Raw genomic sequence first — 17,981 nt, forward strand, 5'->3', positions numbered from 1 at the left:
TAAGAAGGTGGTGGTGTACTGATGTGTGTGGACAGTCTGAAAGATGCTCCAAAGGACACTAGAACTCCTGTTAACTCTCAGCAAAATACTTGAGGAATGTTAGCATATATTTTTGTACATTTGTTTTAACTAACGTGCTTCTGGTCGTTAAGCTGCCAGATGAATACACACGTTCAGAATAGGACAGACAGATGCTAAAATGCTAACTGACCCCTAAGCAAGTACTCAGCTTTTTCTGCTTTCATAATAATTATACTTCATAGCGTAAAACTGCACAAAGCGCTTCAAGATTAAAAATGTAAAGCCATCAAAACAGTCATTTAGTTCCTTACAAAATTAAATCTCAGAAAGAGCTGTTGTTGTCTGCTGTCATCACCACAATTAAATACGGAAAACCCCTATTCTAGATTCAAACTGCAAAATAGCTACTCTTCAAGTAGATTTTTGAACAATCTGTATAATAGGAATTTGCACATCTAATAACAATGGCTGCTACAAGATTCTAGGCAGCTACTTAAGCAGAATATAAAAGCTCCAGGAAATAAGCTGTTTAGAGAAATACAAACCTACCATATCAAAAATGGTGGAATCTTTTAACTTTTCAGTCAGTGTATATTTAAGGGCACTTTGGTGAACATGATCAGTTTCACACATCAGTCATACAGCTATTTGTCTGTATGAGTTGGAGGAAGGTCAAATTACCAGTAGACTAAAAAGGCTTTTTTCCTGATTTTGATTTGTGCATGTGTTTGTTTTGTCACTCTTTGTGGGTTTTTTTGTTGTTATTGTGTTGGTTTGTTCATTTTTATAAACAAACCCACCAGTATTGGCAAGAATGCTCAAGCAAGTTCTTTTTAAATGAGAGCAGTTGGTGTAGTTGAGGTTTCGGCATCCCTTCTCCTCTGTTTTCACCACAGTGAATAGGGAACCTGTGGTGCAACATCAAACACTCAGGTACCAACCCTGAGGGGAAGCTCAGGATGAAGACTAAATTTCCTAATGCTCTGCATCTGATGCCTGTGCAGTGCTGGCCATCTCATCTAAGCAGAGTCACTGAGCTAGACACTCAGCTAAAGCTAACTAATACAAACTGCTGAGAAAATGTCAATCTACAGCCTCAGTCCTCTGTACAACTTCAGTGCTTGAGTCAGGACTACATAAAATGTTTCTTAGTCCATTTTGAGTAAATTTATAAGAGCAAACTAGCCAGTGTCAGGTCAGTTCACTGGTCCTGAGCCCAAGGGGCACAGTGTGCCCACACACTTTTTGCATCCTATTAACTGCCAAGAGAGGACAGCTGTGAACAAGCTGCTCATAACCAAGAGACTCCAGTTAACTGTTGATTCATGACAAAAAATCATGTCATATCTGAAAATACAACTGCTTCAGTGCCTGGGACTGCTCTGACACAGTCTCACAGCTCCTATTGAGGCACCCTGAAGACATCTGCCTGCTTCATGTGCAGGTTGGTACAAAGCTCTTTGTACTGTGTAATAAATAAGTGTTAATTCCTGTTTCTTTGGCACATGCTTTTACTCCTGTGCTAATATACACAGTGTAGGAACACAGTGGCCTTCAGTTCCCTAAGTGACACTTTCCGAACATGATCACTTACTAATATTTCACAACTGCATGGCTGTTGGGTGTGCTCAGAGCATGTCTGCTAGAGAAAGTCTCTTGGACATACACATACCTCTTAGTATGGTTTCCAGAACCCAAATATGTTTAGTTCAAGCCAGTCATCACATCAATGAGAATTCCATATAAAGACAGAATTACATCAGCAGATATGGAGGAAGCCACAAACAGGATAAATCACACCTATTCTTAACCATGGAAACTAGCCTAATTTTGATGGAACAAATCAAGAGATGCCTTCTGTCCTTCAGCTCCAGAGGAATCTTGAATTATTAACTTATCCAAGGTCCTTAACTTTTAGACACATAGGGCAGTTAAACTGAATTTTACTCCCCCAGCCTTTAAGTTACCTATGCATTTAAAATACATAAGTAAAACTTATAAAATGCCCCTAAAAGCCACAGGGGAAGCACTTAAGTGGTTAGTTGCATAGAACTGTAACTTTAAACAGACATGTTTTTGAGGAACTCAGCATAGCAAAGTTATTAAGGATATAAAGTTATAAGGATATACGGATGTGCCTAGATACTTTTAAGCTGGCATTACATGTTCTTTGCTAGATCACATCCATAGTGGTGCAAATATAACCATATATTCTTGCCTCCAGTTATAGGGGGTTGCAGGAAGTAATGCAGTTGAAAATCTCCTGAATTTGCTTCACAAACCCAAACAGAACCTGACTAGAAGAAGCATAAAGAACAAGTTCCTGACCCATCCCTCCATCACCAGCGTTTTCCATTGTTAACACATAAATACTGTCAAAAAAAAAGAAACCAAAAGCTAAGTACATTTATTTGTATGCCCTCACCATTTAAAATCATTTTAATATGCCATTTGTCAACCTTAATGTATGACTGTTCTTATGCTTTTAAATGGTCTTGAAAACTTACCCATATAGGGTTTTGTGCCAGCCATAGAAGATGCTTTTTCTGAGCCTTTTACTATGGTTGCTATGTTAAAGTCAGTGATATGAACATGTCCTGCAATTACACAAAGTAAAAACCGACGTTAAAATAGCACATCATAAAAGCTTTCCTTCCTTCATTTAACATTTAAGTGATACTGAATAGAAATTATATTAGAAAAACCCATAACAGTTCATGGAAACTTGCTATTAAATGCTGCTCATAATTAGAAAAATCATATTGGCAGCAAAGTGACGGACCACTTCTTTTGTACAGTTGCATCCACTACCTGCTCACAGTGCTGAAATTTTTTGCTGGGCACCCCTAAATCTCCTCCTGGCATAAGCATTGAAAACAGTAATGGGCTTCTCAAAGCAGCAACAAGCAAGAGAATGAAATCTCCTTATCCTCAGCTAGAGTCACCCGGTCACAGCCTCAGGTATTTGTGATACCTGTCTACTGTCACATCCACATCATGTTAACATCAGCCTGGCTTTTTCTGAGTCTCCTCAGGGCAAAAAGGGAGCAGAGAAGAAAAATGGTATTTTTATAATGCAATAACTATAAAATTAGATCCATGGTAGCAGGAGAGCGTGTACATTAACAGCAGCAGGTCCCAAATGATCACTCATTTGACAGCAGGTTACAAGATGAAAGAGAGGTGACAGAAGTCAGCCTCAGGACTTTCTGCCTGACCAGCCAGACAGCTGATTAAACTGAACTGATCGGGCTGAATGGCCCAAACCTGCTGTCATTACTTTTCTCATGGGATAGTTTATGATGAACATAGGTTAAACTGAAGCAATAGTTGCTCATCCTGGCTTGCCAGGTAAACTGAACATAAATCCAGCCTGAAAACTGCAGGCTTTTAATTCAGTTTTAATTCCATTTTAATTCAGCTGTTAGATTTTGTATCTCTGTTTAAGGACTAGTTTTATGTGGTGGAGTGATGCAGATATTGCTCTCTCTGTGATTACATCTGGCAATGCCACTGTGGAGGACAGAGTACAGGAAAAGTACTCCCTTCTTGTAGCCCTGCACTCAGATCAGGATTAATTCATCAATGTGTTGAACCAGACTCTTGAGTGACAAGTTCTTGTGATTTTTTTTGTGATCAAGATCTCAACCTCATTCAGTCCACAGAATGGAGCAGGCTTTGGGCATGATGCAGTTGTTAAGCCAGGGAGGTTGTTATCATGCTTGCTGGCAAAGGTGTAAAGAGTGTAAGAAATGACTGATGCTGAATGTTACCATGATGCCTGACAGAGAAACTGCAATATCAGCAAAAGATTATGCTGCTCTGACAATCTAACCTAGATCATGTTCAAAGTCTGCAGGAAATGTATCTGCCAACCTCTAACAAGTCTGCAGCTACACATATGTGAACTAAAATTCTCAGAGGCCCCTAATTTGCCCTGATCTGAGCTGGTTTTGAAGGGAGAAAGGAACATTTAGCACATCCCACTGCTGAACTCGAAGCTATTTCTCCAAACAGGAGGCACAGTAGAAGTTTTTGATGAAATGGATTGCATGATTTCTGCACTTTTCTCAACAAAAATGCTTATATTTTATTGACAATTTCTTCCTTCTTAAGACCCACACACAGGAAGACATCTGCCTACAGCAGACAAAATGTGCAAAGTGATCACTTTATAAGGAGAGGGAAATGTTAGGCTGTCATAACAAGAATCACAGCCAAGCCTGCCACTGGATTTCAAGGTAGCATTCTTCCTTCCTGGTGGCTGGAGTGTAGCATGTTTGCAGTTTATTTTGCCGTCATAGAACACCATGGCAGAAGGCTTTTTGAAAATGATAACTGAACCACATACAGCCACCTCATGACAGTAGTTTTAAGCAATTCTGTGTACACTGTGGAATGAAAACCTGCAAGGATCTCAGCAGACTAATACTTTCTTCTTTGTTGACAGATAACTGTGTTTTATAGAGATAAATATAAAGCCCTGTCATTTAAATGACAGCATTGTAAGTGATGCTCCCTATTAGAATGCCAGCATGGTAGCCTGTTGCAAAACATTTATCGCATAATATCCATTCAGACTGATCCAAATAGTTGATTTGCAAGGAAAATTGCCTCTCCTGCAGTGCATTGTTTTCTTTCCCAGTTATTAGGTTTCTTTTCATTTAACAGAACCAAAATAGCACATGTGAAATGTTGTATACACTGACTGATGTTTTTTGTTAAAAATGCCTTTCTTCAAGGTAAGGAATGTATTGGGTTGTGCATAGATTCTCTGCATTCTGCTGTTAACACAGCCACGGTGGGAAGCTCCTGTACATGTAGCAGGACAGAGCAGAGCCGTGTCTGTACCACTGGAAAAACTTCACCTTTGCTCTTCCCCATCACAGAACCACTCATAGCCCATGGTCTGCCTGCAGGCAGCCTTTTCCTATTGCTCTAATCGGCTATGGAGGGAAAGGAAGGCATCCCCAAGGCAGGCAGATGGCTGTGTTGCCTAAGGGGCTGTGCACAGCACTTCGTGGGAGCTGGGGGCTTGGGTAGAGGCTCTGTGTGGGACAGACTCAGAGCAGGTGGTCAACCCCCTGTGCTTGGGGGCAGTGGAGGAGGAATGGGGGGATATCAAGGCAAACCACTGAATGGTTTCAACTCTTTTAAGCCTAGTGACTTGTTTTTTTTTTGTTTGGGTTCTTTTAAGTTTTCATTTCTGGTGTGAATGTTTCGAGAGATAGACCCCAATTCTATTTAGGAGTCCTTCAAATCAGCTTCTAAGACATCTTTTACTGCAGCTGCTGCATGTAGGAAAAGGAAAGGTTGCTATTGTTGCAGTGAATATGCTGAGATATTAATTACTAGCTACTTCATGCTGGTTCCAAAATTTCAGTTCATGGGGACTATTTCCCATCTGAGCTTCAAACCTTGTACTTGATCTCCCTTTCTGGATATTACTGTGGTGAAAGAAATGTCAAAACCAAGTTTGTACCCTGGTGCAATATTGAGCTAAGCAGTATGTCAGTGTACTGTTAAAAGCTCTGAAGCAGAGCAGTGCACAAGAGATTCAGCAATACCTAACTCGATTCAAGTCTAACATGGAAAGAGCTCATTACTTAATCCCCATGGCTGCATGACCCCATCTGATAATAAGATCGTGATGGAGAGGAGGGAAAGACAAATGACCACATTCCTCTGACTCTCTGTACAGTGGCTTTCTCAAGTCATCCCAGACTGCAGATTTCGCATACATCAATATGCATATTGCAAGTGGAAAGTATCTTAGTGGAAATTGTTTCAAAAACTGCATTCCTGCAGTCAGCTTCTGGTTAAGTTTTTAACAGAGAAAATTTGTAAGTTAGTACCTACAGCACAGTGTATGACTTTGAGAAGTTTTATGCATGGCACTTCAGGATAACTAAGCAGTTTTTATGCGTCACTTTTTCATGTGGCTTGAAATCGCAGTATCTAAGATAAACAGCAAATGATCTTCATATTATTATTTAATTTTTGAACAAATCCTAATGATGATTAAAACAAGTCCTGAACAGTGGCTAACTAAATGGTGTTAGTCAGGCTGGCTGACTGACATTTAGCAGAAGAAAATGTACATGACTTCAAACCTCATTGAATTACTCAGAGGTTGAAACCAAAGGGGTGAATGGGAGGGCAAAGAGAAGAAATACCAGATTGGAGTTAATGCCACCAACTCAGCATGAATCAGAGCTGATGGGAAATCTCAACAGAGTAACATTTTGGAGCAAATTCAGGCTCAAAAGGTCAAACCCTATGAACAATTTAAAAAGCCTTTCTCTAGGTTCATCTGTACTATGTAGAAGAGTGTAGCTCACATCTATGTGAACTTAGCATGACTTTGGCAGTCTACCACTTATCATCAGGGAGATTGTTAAAAATCTGATTGTATTGCTATAGATGGGTTCAGCGAGGTTGTGAATTTCAAAAGGGTAGGCTGTATAATGGCCATGTACTCATGTATTTAAATAGATTTTTAAAGTGTAGGTAGCTTCAGAAAGATGAATTATGCTGAGAGCATTCATATTGTTAATCAATGTTGGAGGGTTAAATGAGATATAGCGCCTGGCAATTGAGTGTGGGCATGATAAGGAGAGGCCCTGATGTAGACAAAACAGGTACACTTCAGTGAAGACTTTGTCTCCCAGACATCACTACACAGTGACAATGTTGCCAGTTCAGTTCTTAAGAAGTTAATATTGAGGTTCAAAATATTGAATTTATGGGTGTTTTTTTTTCATGCTATTTTTGGTTTTAGGACCAAGATTGCTCATTAGCTGAATTTTTCAATTTTGCTGTTATTTTTTAAATGAGAGCTGAGATTGTCATGTAATCAAGGAAATATAGATTTAAGGAAAACTTTGGGGGTCATAAAGCAATATAATCATATATAATAAGGCACATATGAATGCCAGCTTAAATCTGCCTTGCTGTCTCATTAGAGAAATGATTACAGAGTAAAATTATCACTACCAGATGCAAAAATTGAGTCTAACCCTTCCCCCTCCCAACCTAATAAAATGGAATTAGCCTTGTTAAGTCTAAGAGTCAAGTATCAGGTCTCTGATGTCAATATGGAGACCCACCAGGGGACATTTGGTGCCATCAGAGGTGGCACCATCAAAATTAACAAACACGTATTGAGTCTTAACATAATTTCTATTTAAGCACAGTAGTGTTGAGGGTGCTAAACATTCCCTCCACTCAAGGAAGCACCAGAAAAGAGCATGGAAAAGGACACTGAAAGTTATTAAATGTGTAGAAACTGTATCCAGCTCAGGAAATGCCTCAGTCACAAAATGCTGAAGGCTGGATGAGTACCTCGGAGAAGCACCACAAAAACTTGTTTTATGTCATCCTCTGTCATTCACTTTTTGGAGACTCTTGGAGAGAAAAAAATCATCCAGATGATCCAATATGGTTGCTGTTCTGCTTTGAAACTGAAAGCTTGCATATCTGTAGCAGTAGCTATAGTGAGAGAGAGTGGCAAGAGGACTGGACCAGTGTATTATAAGAAATTAAAAAGGCTAAGGTACTTCAGTTGAAGGAGTTTTTAATATCGTGAACATTGTGGTTGTAAGATATCATTCACTGAATCCTGCAATTCTAGAAGTAGAAGGTGGTTTTTGAGAGAAGAATGTTTCAAAACACATAAGACCCTTTTCTTTGATGAAGGATGGTGCACTTCTACAGCATGCTCCTCCAGGAGGTCATGAAGGCCAGTATCAGTAGCAGCTTCAAAGAGGCAGTAGACAAACTCACTCATTAGGAAAGATTTACCCAGAGTCTAAAGGCAATATACAGGCATACTCTAATATCCTAATACAAAAGCTGTGTGTGATAGAAAGCACTGAAGCATTTGGTGACTAAGTGGCAAAGAGCACACTCCATGAACAGTATCTATCTCTTCTTAACCCTGCTTCAGACAGAATGCTAGCTGACGGCTTGGGTCTGACCCAGCAGGAGGTTATTCTTCAGTAAACCAAGCAAAGACCTTGCTGAGTCTTATGAAATGATGTCCTGAAAAACTTGCCTGAGAGGAAATGGAACCCTTGTAGATTTCCTGTGAAGAGAGTGTATTAATGGTGTGGTCACTCTGCACAATGCAAAACCTGGATTTCAAAGTAGAGCCTCAGAATTTCTGAAGGATGACCAGAAATGTTAATATCAATGGTGCTAACAAATAGCTGTAACATTATCACCCCTTCATCAGGGACTGTAGCGATAGGACAAGAAGTAGTAAGCTTAAACTTAAACAGAAGAACCAGTCTATGATTCTATGAAAAAAGGAGCATACTAATCTGTTTGCTACTGCTTGCTTTTCTCCATACTAGTCATTCTACATCTCTTTAGACATCATGGATCATGGAAAGATTTTAAGGCATCTTTAATTTCTTTGATTTTTCAGAAAAATAACGCAACATGGACCAGACTGTCCAGCTTTCAGCTCTAAATGCTGTTATTTCAGTTATATTGTTCTAAACCATTAAAATGAAAGGAATAGTAGAGGAAGCAGAATACTGTTATTCAGAGAGTTTTATAGTACTTTTCTCTGTACAATGATAGCATCTCTTCTGAACCACCAAGTAGTCCCTACAGCTATCACTGGAATAATTCTGTTTCAGATGCATGTTAGCAGAACAGAGCACTACTATGAAATGTAGAGATTAGAATTAGTCGTAAGAGCTTTCTGGGAAAGTTGGGAGGGAAACATTACCAAAGAGCTTTATGGACAGCACTAGTTTCCATAGGATTCCAGTTCAGAAAGTGAACCCTGAAATCACCCCTTTCTCTACTCAGAGAACACTCTCTATAGGGTAAAGAATCTCTCCAGGAGACCAGACAATCATCTTCTGGTAGGGACTGAACCCTATTTTAAGCAGCTAATTACCCCATTCTCATGTAGCATTATGCTTCTCATACTCATCAATCATTTATTTCCACTGATGCATGAGAAACTGTGCTCAGCAGTGTCAAGATGTGGCTTTGCTGATAAGTATATGGGAAAATTCAGGCTCCCTCTGCCAGAATTATTTTGAGTATGTTGTACACATTTTCATATTCTTTACTTGTACATTAGATTTTCATGGCGTAAGAAAAATTTCTTGTTTCACTACTTCTGTATTCCTGAGTTATGTTCCCTAAACCATAAACTGCAGTGAAACTAGTGTTAATGAACAGAAATATCTACAATCTATAATCCTGGTATAAGTTATGAAAGTCAGTCTATTTAACTGCTTGAAGATGTAAGGCAATGTGAATGGTGTACCACTACACTTCAGCCAAAATAGTTTTCTTCAGTGAAGTCAAAGAAATCTAACTCACGAAGACAAACTCGCAGTCCTAAATGTTGTACATATCCAATTCCATCATACCTTGTGTAAACACAGCTTGTTCAATGAACTGTAAGAAAGACCTAGAGGTAAAGTCAAGCATACAGGAAACTGTTCTGCCATCTTAGGGGCCACGGGCTAAAATAAAGCTCCTTCCTGTGCACCTGGTTAGACTCATACTAGGTGAATTTGTTACGCTTCCTCTACAGCATATTTATGCTGTACATATTCAACACATTTTTCCATTAGGTGAAAACTGATGGTTTACAATGTTGCAGATTAATAAAAGCTTTTGTGGACTTCAAGTATAGCATTCATATTGCAAAACATACATCTGTATGGTGGATATCTATATCTTTACTCAAAACATTAGGTATTAGTCACTGAAGAGCAATAGATATCAGCGTGTAGTGCAGAAATCCAAAATAGATCAGATTATCTAAAACGTGTCTTTGTCTTTCAGTTGTCTGTAAAGAAAGCCTGTGATGACAAGTAGGATACAGATATCTGTCCAACTGGTGTCCCTTCATTTAGTGAGTTGAGGTGTGTTGACCTTATCCACATAACAGGTCTGTGAAGCAAGGATCCACAAGCTGATTAATTCTGCCGACCAATGCCTGTCTGCAAGTCTGGAGAAGCATGGCTGTTTCACGACCTGCCTGCAGGTGTGCTATAAGGGAGCAGTATTCTGATGTTTTGCAGAAAAGGGGCTATCCATCCCCAAATTTCCACGCTGTCTACAGATAATTTTGTTGCTGAATAACTTATAATCACCAAAAGACCTTCATTTTGCAGCATATTGCTCACTCTGGTGTAGCTTCTATTCTGCAATACTTGAGCCCCCATAGGAAAGCTCTAGCAAGAGCCTAATTGTGTGCAATAATTGACCTTGATGAAGGGCAAAGAGAGATAAGAGCAATCTTACTTCAAAGGCTGTCAATCAGAGATTTAACACACTCATAGTAATTTCATGTTGCCTTTGACATCTTTAATTCACTCAGGACTTAATGACAAGAGATTTCTGTTTCATGCTTATTTGCTGATATCAGTGTCTGGGGAACGTTAACCTTGATGGGTCTGAGACATTAAATTCCTGAATTTCTAAATGGTTTAAAACTCCAACATTATTTAGCTTTGTTGGCTTCCATATTCCCTGGGACAAACTCCAGCTGTTCGCAATGTTACCTCTTTAATCAACTTTAACTTGTATACACAGCAGCTCTGCAATGGGTTTTGAAAAATAATGCTAACGTTGGCATAATTTCAAGTTTATATTTTCTTAAAGATTAACTTCTTTTAATCAGTTTCTGTGGGGAACAAAGCACAACAAGAGCTTCCTGCAATAGCAAACATACATCTCCTTTATCCAGTCTTCCTCTGGTACACATTTCTGTTCTGACTGAGACAAGGTTAATGCATTCTTTACCTGTGTTTTCTCATGTTCTTCCTATGAATAACTGCAAAAAGACGCACGAGGTTTTAGCAAAAATACTTCATAGATAGCTTGTATATGTCAAATTTAAGTTTAAATATATTTGCTGCTCTTTTTTCATACCACACTTTTTTTGTTTGAGATCATGGAATCAGTACTGAAAGTTCAAGGCTGATCATGTTGTCTAGGGTTTTTTTTTATGTTATTTAAATCAGAACATGCAGAGTCATAAAAATTTTGCAGACTTCAAGGTAAATTTATAAATTCCATATCTAAATTTAGGAAAGTAATTTCAGAGATCTACATGAGAAATAATTTGCTCTATGAAATTTCTTAGTCATTCAGAAGTTCTAAAAGAGAAAGTAAGTGCTTAGTACTGTTCTACTGGTAAACCCCTGAAAAGGGATTATAGTGATTCACAGTAATCCTGTTAATAAAATATTAACTTCTTTTTACCAGGTGTCCCTGGTGATCTCGATATATCAAGACACACTAAATTTTTTCTTCTTCATATCTTACAAATATCAGAGCAGCTTTTATCAGTAGAAGAGGAAATTATAAAACCCTCAAGGTGGACAGACAGCTTTTGCAAAGAAAGTCCAGAGTTAGGTAGGAATCAACACCTGAAGCTGATGTACAAAGGATGTAAAAGCCTGCCACCGAGATCTCAAGAATTACAGAGATCTTTGAGAAAGCAGTCAGTATTCACTTACCATGCTCATCCAGTAGTATGTTGTCAGGTTTGATGTCCCTGTAAAACGAGGAAAGGAACACATTACTTTTCATACCCAAAGAAAACCCACAATTTCAAAGTTTTGCCCATCTGGGTATGAGGACCAAGTCACTTAAATCATTATAAAACCAATGAAAACCATATCACACATTAAGGCAAATGATTTTTATCTACATCTTTTTACTGCCCTGAGAAAACATGCATAATAAAGAGGCTTTCTGGGTTTTCATTTCATGTGGTTTTGTATTCAGATGGTTAGCATTGACATGGATTTGGTTTTCAAGATTATGTGCTTTATTCTTTATAGCAGCGGGAACAAGAAGATGGAAGATTTGCATCTAGGAGGTGGCTGATTGCCTCAGGGACTCCGCATTTGACAGACCCAAGAAATCATTTAATTGGAAACATCGGTGATCTCCTTTTTCTGCCAGACCCCACTAATCGGCCATGCTCACATGCATGATCATTCACATACTGTACAGTCCTGCTAGCTATCTTATGCTAATTGGAGAAGTCAAGCAGCATTCCTTTTAGCCCTCGAATCCCCACTTGTCTTTCTGTAATGGCAGGTACAATGCTGAGGAAAGGAGTAGGGATAAGGGAAGATGGAGATCATGATGTGCTGAAACATCAGCTCAACTGTCATTCTTGGCAAAAGGGAACAACATAACCCTAGAGAGCTGTACTTTCAGGATCGCTTACATTGACTTGCATTCATGCTGCTGTCAGGAGGGATGGAGGTGGCTTTTCCCACCCACTTTCTTGGTGCAGCATCATTGCTCATAGTGCAGACCAGTTCTGGGGGAAACTCATTTCTTCCCTTTGCCAGCCTGGATCCCTGGTTTGGCTCACCCTATGGCTCGGTGACTGCGATGCAGTGGCGTTGGGTGGCCCTGCTTTTTCCCTGACGGCTTGCACTTTATACAGTTTTGAAGCAGTGTTCTTGGTGCAGCATTGGTGGAGTGGGAGATGCATCACTCCATCTTGAGCAAAATATTTGCTGCTTGGGCTGTATTTTCCACTAATCTCAAAAGACAAGGAACCATAAGCTGTCAAAATAAGCTGCTGAATGAATCTGCAAAGTAAATGAACTCCAAACACTTCCACCAGTGCAATTTCTTTTAGCCAAAGGATAGCTTGATTATTCCAATTTAAACATTTCCTAGAAAATCCTTTCCTGACTGAAATATATACTAACACATACTTAGATTTTCTAACAGATTTTTTTTTTCAAATGTGATAAAGAAAACTGAAATGTTGCGAGAGGAAAATGTGTTACATTGGAATGATTTCTGAAGTAAATACCATACAGGAATAAGATAGCAATAGCTATTACGATATGTATATTGTTTCCTTGAAATGAGCTCACTTGTCACTCCAACTCCACACCCTCATTGACAAAAAAAGCAGCTTACAGTGTGCTATTCTGAATTCCACGCTGTCTAGCCCATCCTGACAATCATATGAAATTGTGAAGTACACTAAGATTATGTCTACAATTTGTGTAGCAGCAGCTGGGGAAACGTGGAACAAATAAGAAATTACTTTGAATCATTCCTTGCACATTTGGAAATAACGTGGTTGTGTTTGTGTAAGGAAAAGTATCTCACTATGAATTACTGTCTGGAATAGACATTTAAACTTATACTGGTATATCAGTGAGAAATACTGCATTTTTTTCTGCATAGTTTACAGGTTATCTAATATTGTCTGATTGAGCAGCAGCTCTAGCTATATGTGTAATAAAAGGAGAAATCACTCCTACAGCCCACATTACCCACAAACCTTCAAACTCTGACTTATCATTTACCATATCAAAACCTTTCCTTGCCTTCATTTCACATGAGTGAAGTTGTGAGTTACAGGTGAACTGTAGAATTAAAGATCTTTGCTTATATTATAAAACTTCTCTGGTTGAATTATTGTAGGAAAATCTATACATTTTTATATATAATGTTACATCTAATCTCTCAATTGATGAGACAGTTTTGGAAGAGCTACTGTTCAGCTGATATCAACAGTCTCTGGTTTTAGATAACCATTTTCTGATAAGAGTTGGAATTGTGCTTTCATGCTGAAGAATATTTGTGGTTGATCCACATCTTGAAAATACACCAGTAACTTTCAATGGAAATAAGCATGTCATAGTTTAGTCTCTTGAATTTAATATTTTAAAACTTTATAAAAGTATTTCAAACTTTGTCTTCACAAACTTTAACAAGTACAGTCTGACTCTGCACTTCTCATGTGGGTGAATAAAACAGGGATCACACCCAGGTACATTAGGGCCTTTGTGGCTTCTTAAAATCAGCGATACATTCAACATCACTCCAAACTGGTTTTCCCAGTTTAAGAAAACAAGAATTGGAATGTTACAACCATTAGTGCTTCACTGAGAATAATACTGATGAAAAGGAGGAATTCAGCTCTATGAGCTACTGCCACCTGTATAGCAATGCACCCAGGGATTGCTCATTACAAGACTGTTTCTTTTCTGTGTTTTCTTCAAGATGAGTTTAAATAATTTGAATATCTGGTGTGGTATTGCACCATTAAGTAGACTATACTTTTTATTGCACCGGAAAAGACAGTATCATCAAATATATTCTTCATGCAGTTGCATCTGTAATGTTCAGAAAGTTGAGTGTTAAAATTAGATCTGTGCTTATGTTTCTGTGACTAATTCAGGCAATGGCTGATACTTGGTGCAGATGCACACAGACCATAAGGTCTTTCCCACCTAAGGGATTTTCCCCACTGTGGCTCTTCCAATTTTCCTCATTTTGCTCAGAGGCAGGACTGTAGTTGGGGGCAGCTACAACTGTCTGTCCCCTCACACAGAGTAACCCAACCCCTCAATTCCTGGGCCAACCTGATAGACTCACAACTGTGTCTCAGATCTCAAAACAGGCTATTTTAAACTGCTTTTACAGCAAGTAAAAGTCATGAGCTACCTTAAGTCAGAAGATAACCAAGTTTTTTAAGTAAGATGCTGCTGTTTTGGGATCACGTGCTTTGAGATGTGTGTGATGCATAGATTCACATGACACGTGAAAGCAAAGTGCAGGGTCACTGTAAAAAGCATGCTTTCCAACAGCACTCTGTTATGTGATTGTCCCCAGTTTACAGCATGCCACTAAAAGCTCTCCTCTCCAGAGGCAGCGTATTGAAAGACTCCAGAGCAACAAGAACACTGCTCTGCCCTTGCACTGACCACTGCTTGCTAAGTGCAGGGCAGGGAGCATCCAACACAGCCAAGGGGAAGACTGCAGGTCTGGGGCACTGCAATTAAGTTTACTGGATATACTCAAAATAGAGGGCTTCGAGCATCTGTTATACAAAACGCAGCCAGTTTCTTTAAATAAGTACAGTAGTTAAATTTATTTAAATGGTAAAAATATTGTTTATGTGGAAAGGTGGATTCAAAATATAAATCCTTTTTAAGTTAGGCAGTTTAAATTCAAACATGTTAAGTAAGTAGAATTCTGTTTTGACTACACATCAATTCTTCGGAAAACATTTTTCCCCTAGCAAGCATGTTCAAACAACAGGCTGTGAAATTCAGCATCTTAACTTCAGGGTTTTTCTGTTATGCATACCCCTAGCTAAGAGAATGAATTGAAACACTCATTTCATAATACAAGTATCTTAAATCATCTCATAAGACAAACTGAAGGACTTTTGAAAGGAACTCATAGTTTGGATACAGAAGATCCCTGGGCTGCCCTCTAACCATTCACCAAGCAATGACCAGCAGAGCTATGGCAGTGTCCTTAACATTGATTTCATAAACAATTTCAGTCTGTACTGGTGCTACTCCAACTCTTTACACACAGAAAAATTAGAGCAACATAAAAATGAGAGTAGAGAAACTCAAAGTCTTTGCTCAGTGACAGGACCAGGTAAAACTAACAGAACAGCTGGCTCAAGAAACTCAGAGGTGCAGACAAATGAGAAAAATTGGAAAAAAATCACAGTTTAATTGTCACTTGTTGATATTGCCCGTGAAACCATTTCTAGCATTCTTCAATTGCCTTAGTTACAAATGTCAAACTAAAGCTGCACAGCGGGTGAAATTACAATAAGAAGGTGCTGATTATAATCCCCAAGTAAGAAAGAACAATTAACAATCTAATTGTATCTTCTATATCTAGGCTGAGTAAGCATTCAGTGTTCGAACATATTCCCTCTGCATGGAACAAAGCCATGAATGTGGCTCGACTCATGTTCACTGCATATCCCAGAGTCCTTTGAACTGAATGATTATAAATTACTTAGGTTCAAGTATCTGTAGTTTTAATTACTGCTTCCATCAATGTTTCTTTCTGGTTTACTAAGTGAGGTAGAAGCAGATTTCTAAATTAAGAAACAGAGTTTTGTAGTCTTCATCCTTGGACGTTTTCAAGACCTGAATGCATAAACCCAAAGCAACATGGTCTGATCTGAAGCTGATGCTGTTTTGGCAGGACATTAGACTAGAGGCCTTTGGAGGTGCCTTCCAGCCTGAATTACTAAGTCTATGAAAAATAACTTATGCAAGCTAAAATTTAGCCATCATTATTCCCCCTCCTTTTGGCTACAAGAAAGTTCATGAAAGACTAATGATACCTGTGAGAGGACCCTATATGCGGAATTTAGTGCATCTTTGGTATAGTTCATTGCAGTTGGAAGCTAATCAGAGCTTCTATATGTTCAATTCTGTCATGGGGCTTGAATGCTCATGAAAAAATAGTAGGAATAAATAGTCTATCTTCAGCATGAAAGGTTTGGATAGGAATGCTCTGCTGTTCAGCACTGGAGAGGTCTGACACATTATTTTATTAGCTATGTGAAGTGGTAAAAAGATGATTATTTCACCTTAAAAGGACTCAGAAATCTCAGTAAGAGTGAGCAAAATAAGGTGATTATATTGCCAGTGGCAGATGAAGTTGAGAATAGACACAAATTATATGTATACATCAGAAAAGGTGAATATGAATTCATCATCAGGATTCATGACCGTATATAACCTTATAGAGGTCACACTTTTGTGTCCTTTATGTAGGTCAAGTAGTCTTAGACAGAAGACTGAAAAACACATGATAATGCCATCAGCTCTAAAACCTGTAATCCAGAACAAGTTCCAAAAAAAAGGTTTGTGTGGACTGCTTCAAATTAGCAACAAGGACATTGCAACTTTTGAACTCTATTGATATCAACTGGACTTGAAACATCAATCTAGAAGTGAATGGTGTGTGGTTGGGGAAGTCAACCATGAATTGCCCAGCTTTGTGAAGGAAAAATGTAGTAGCTGGTTCATTGACTACCACTTCACATTGACAACAAATAATTCTAAGCAGGTTGCAGAAAAATATTGAAAATAAATGTGTTATGCTATAATTTAAAACAAAGGTAGGTCCTTCAGATTACCTGATTTTGTAGCATCTAAAGGAAAATAATAAAAAATTAAAAGATCTGGAGAAGGCTGAACAAAAAATTCACTGAGAGTAAAGAACAAATAGATTAGTTTTTTTAGTTAACAGAAGAGGTCTGCAAGATGCGATGTGACAGGCGTATCAAATAATAAATAGTATCTAGATGGTCATTAGAACTTTTCTATTTGCTTTTGGAAGATGAAAGCAAGGTTCATATTTCATAAAACTGAAGTCAACTAAACAAACAGGGGTTTTATTTATACAACTGAGAATTAAACTCAAGTTGATTACTACAAGACATAATTGCACAAAAATCCTGCAGAGGCTTAAACAAAGATTTAGCCGTTGACGTGAATAACAGAACTACCAGCTAGAGTTCCTCCAGCTAAGATTATTCTAATAGATTTAGGAAAGCAATTCTACAGCAAGTACAGATGCTGTCTTCCCTTCACCTTTTTGAAACACATTGTAATAATGCCAAATACAAGATCTATGCTTTCCCTTAAACCTATGAGAATTGAAAAACTAACTCTGCCCATCTCTTTTATTCTGCTTCCATATTCTGCAGCAAACATCAAAACACCACAGTGCTAGTTTCTACCATGTTTAAATTTGTGCTTTTTTTTTTTGGTTTTGCCTGTATTTTCCCCCTTATTTTATCCAAAGATTCCCTGTGTTTCCAGCACAGGAACAGCTTTCCTTTGCCAGTCCGAACAGCTTTTTAAACTGTCAGAAGAACTGTTCCAATTGTAACAGCAGTGGATGGGTTTGAATTCACATGTGTAATAACCCCTAACCCTGTAGTCGGTATCAGCAAAAATCCATAGTACATTCTTTCAACTTTATGTCTGACAGATTTCACTCTTTGCCTTGCTGCTTCAGAGCAGGATCTAATGTATTAGCACATTTCCACCCTCCTGAGCTTCTAAAATCTCACAGTAATATCTATGAGTATTTTAGCTGATAGCAGTTTTACCAGCATGACTTATTAGGAGTATTTTCACTTTTTAACAATGTCTGTTTTT

The 17,981-nt window shown here is 38.4% G+C and overlaps 1 protein-coding gene across 2 annotated transcripts in view; it reads right to left on the minus strand.

Moving 5' to 3' along the window:
• Nucleotides 1-17,981, minus strand: part of STK32B (serine/threonine kinase 32B) — a 170,703-nt gene that overhangs the window by 39,760 nt on the left and 112,962 nt on the right. For both annotated transcript variants that reach the window (XM_005148496.3, XM_031048464.1), the window contains 2 exons: nt 11,523-11,560; nt 2,529-2,618 (listed from right to left, as the gene is read on the minus strand). In XM_005148496.3, the coding sequence (XP_005148553.1) occupies nt 2,529-2,618; nt 11,523-11,560 (128 nt within the window). The remainder of the gene's footprint in view (nt 1-2,528; nt 2,619-11,522; nt 11,561-17,981) is intronic.

The sequence above is a fragment of the Melopsittacus undulatus genome, chromosome 7 (genome assembly GCF_012275295.1).
Source record: "Melopsittacus undulatus isolate bMelUnd1 chromosome 7, bMelUnd1.mat.Z, whole genome shotgun sequence".
Lineage (NCBI taxonomy): Eukaryota > Metazoa > Chordata > Aves > Psittaciformes > Psittaculidae > Melopsittacus > Melopsittacus undulatus.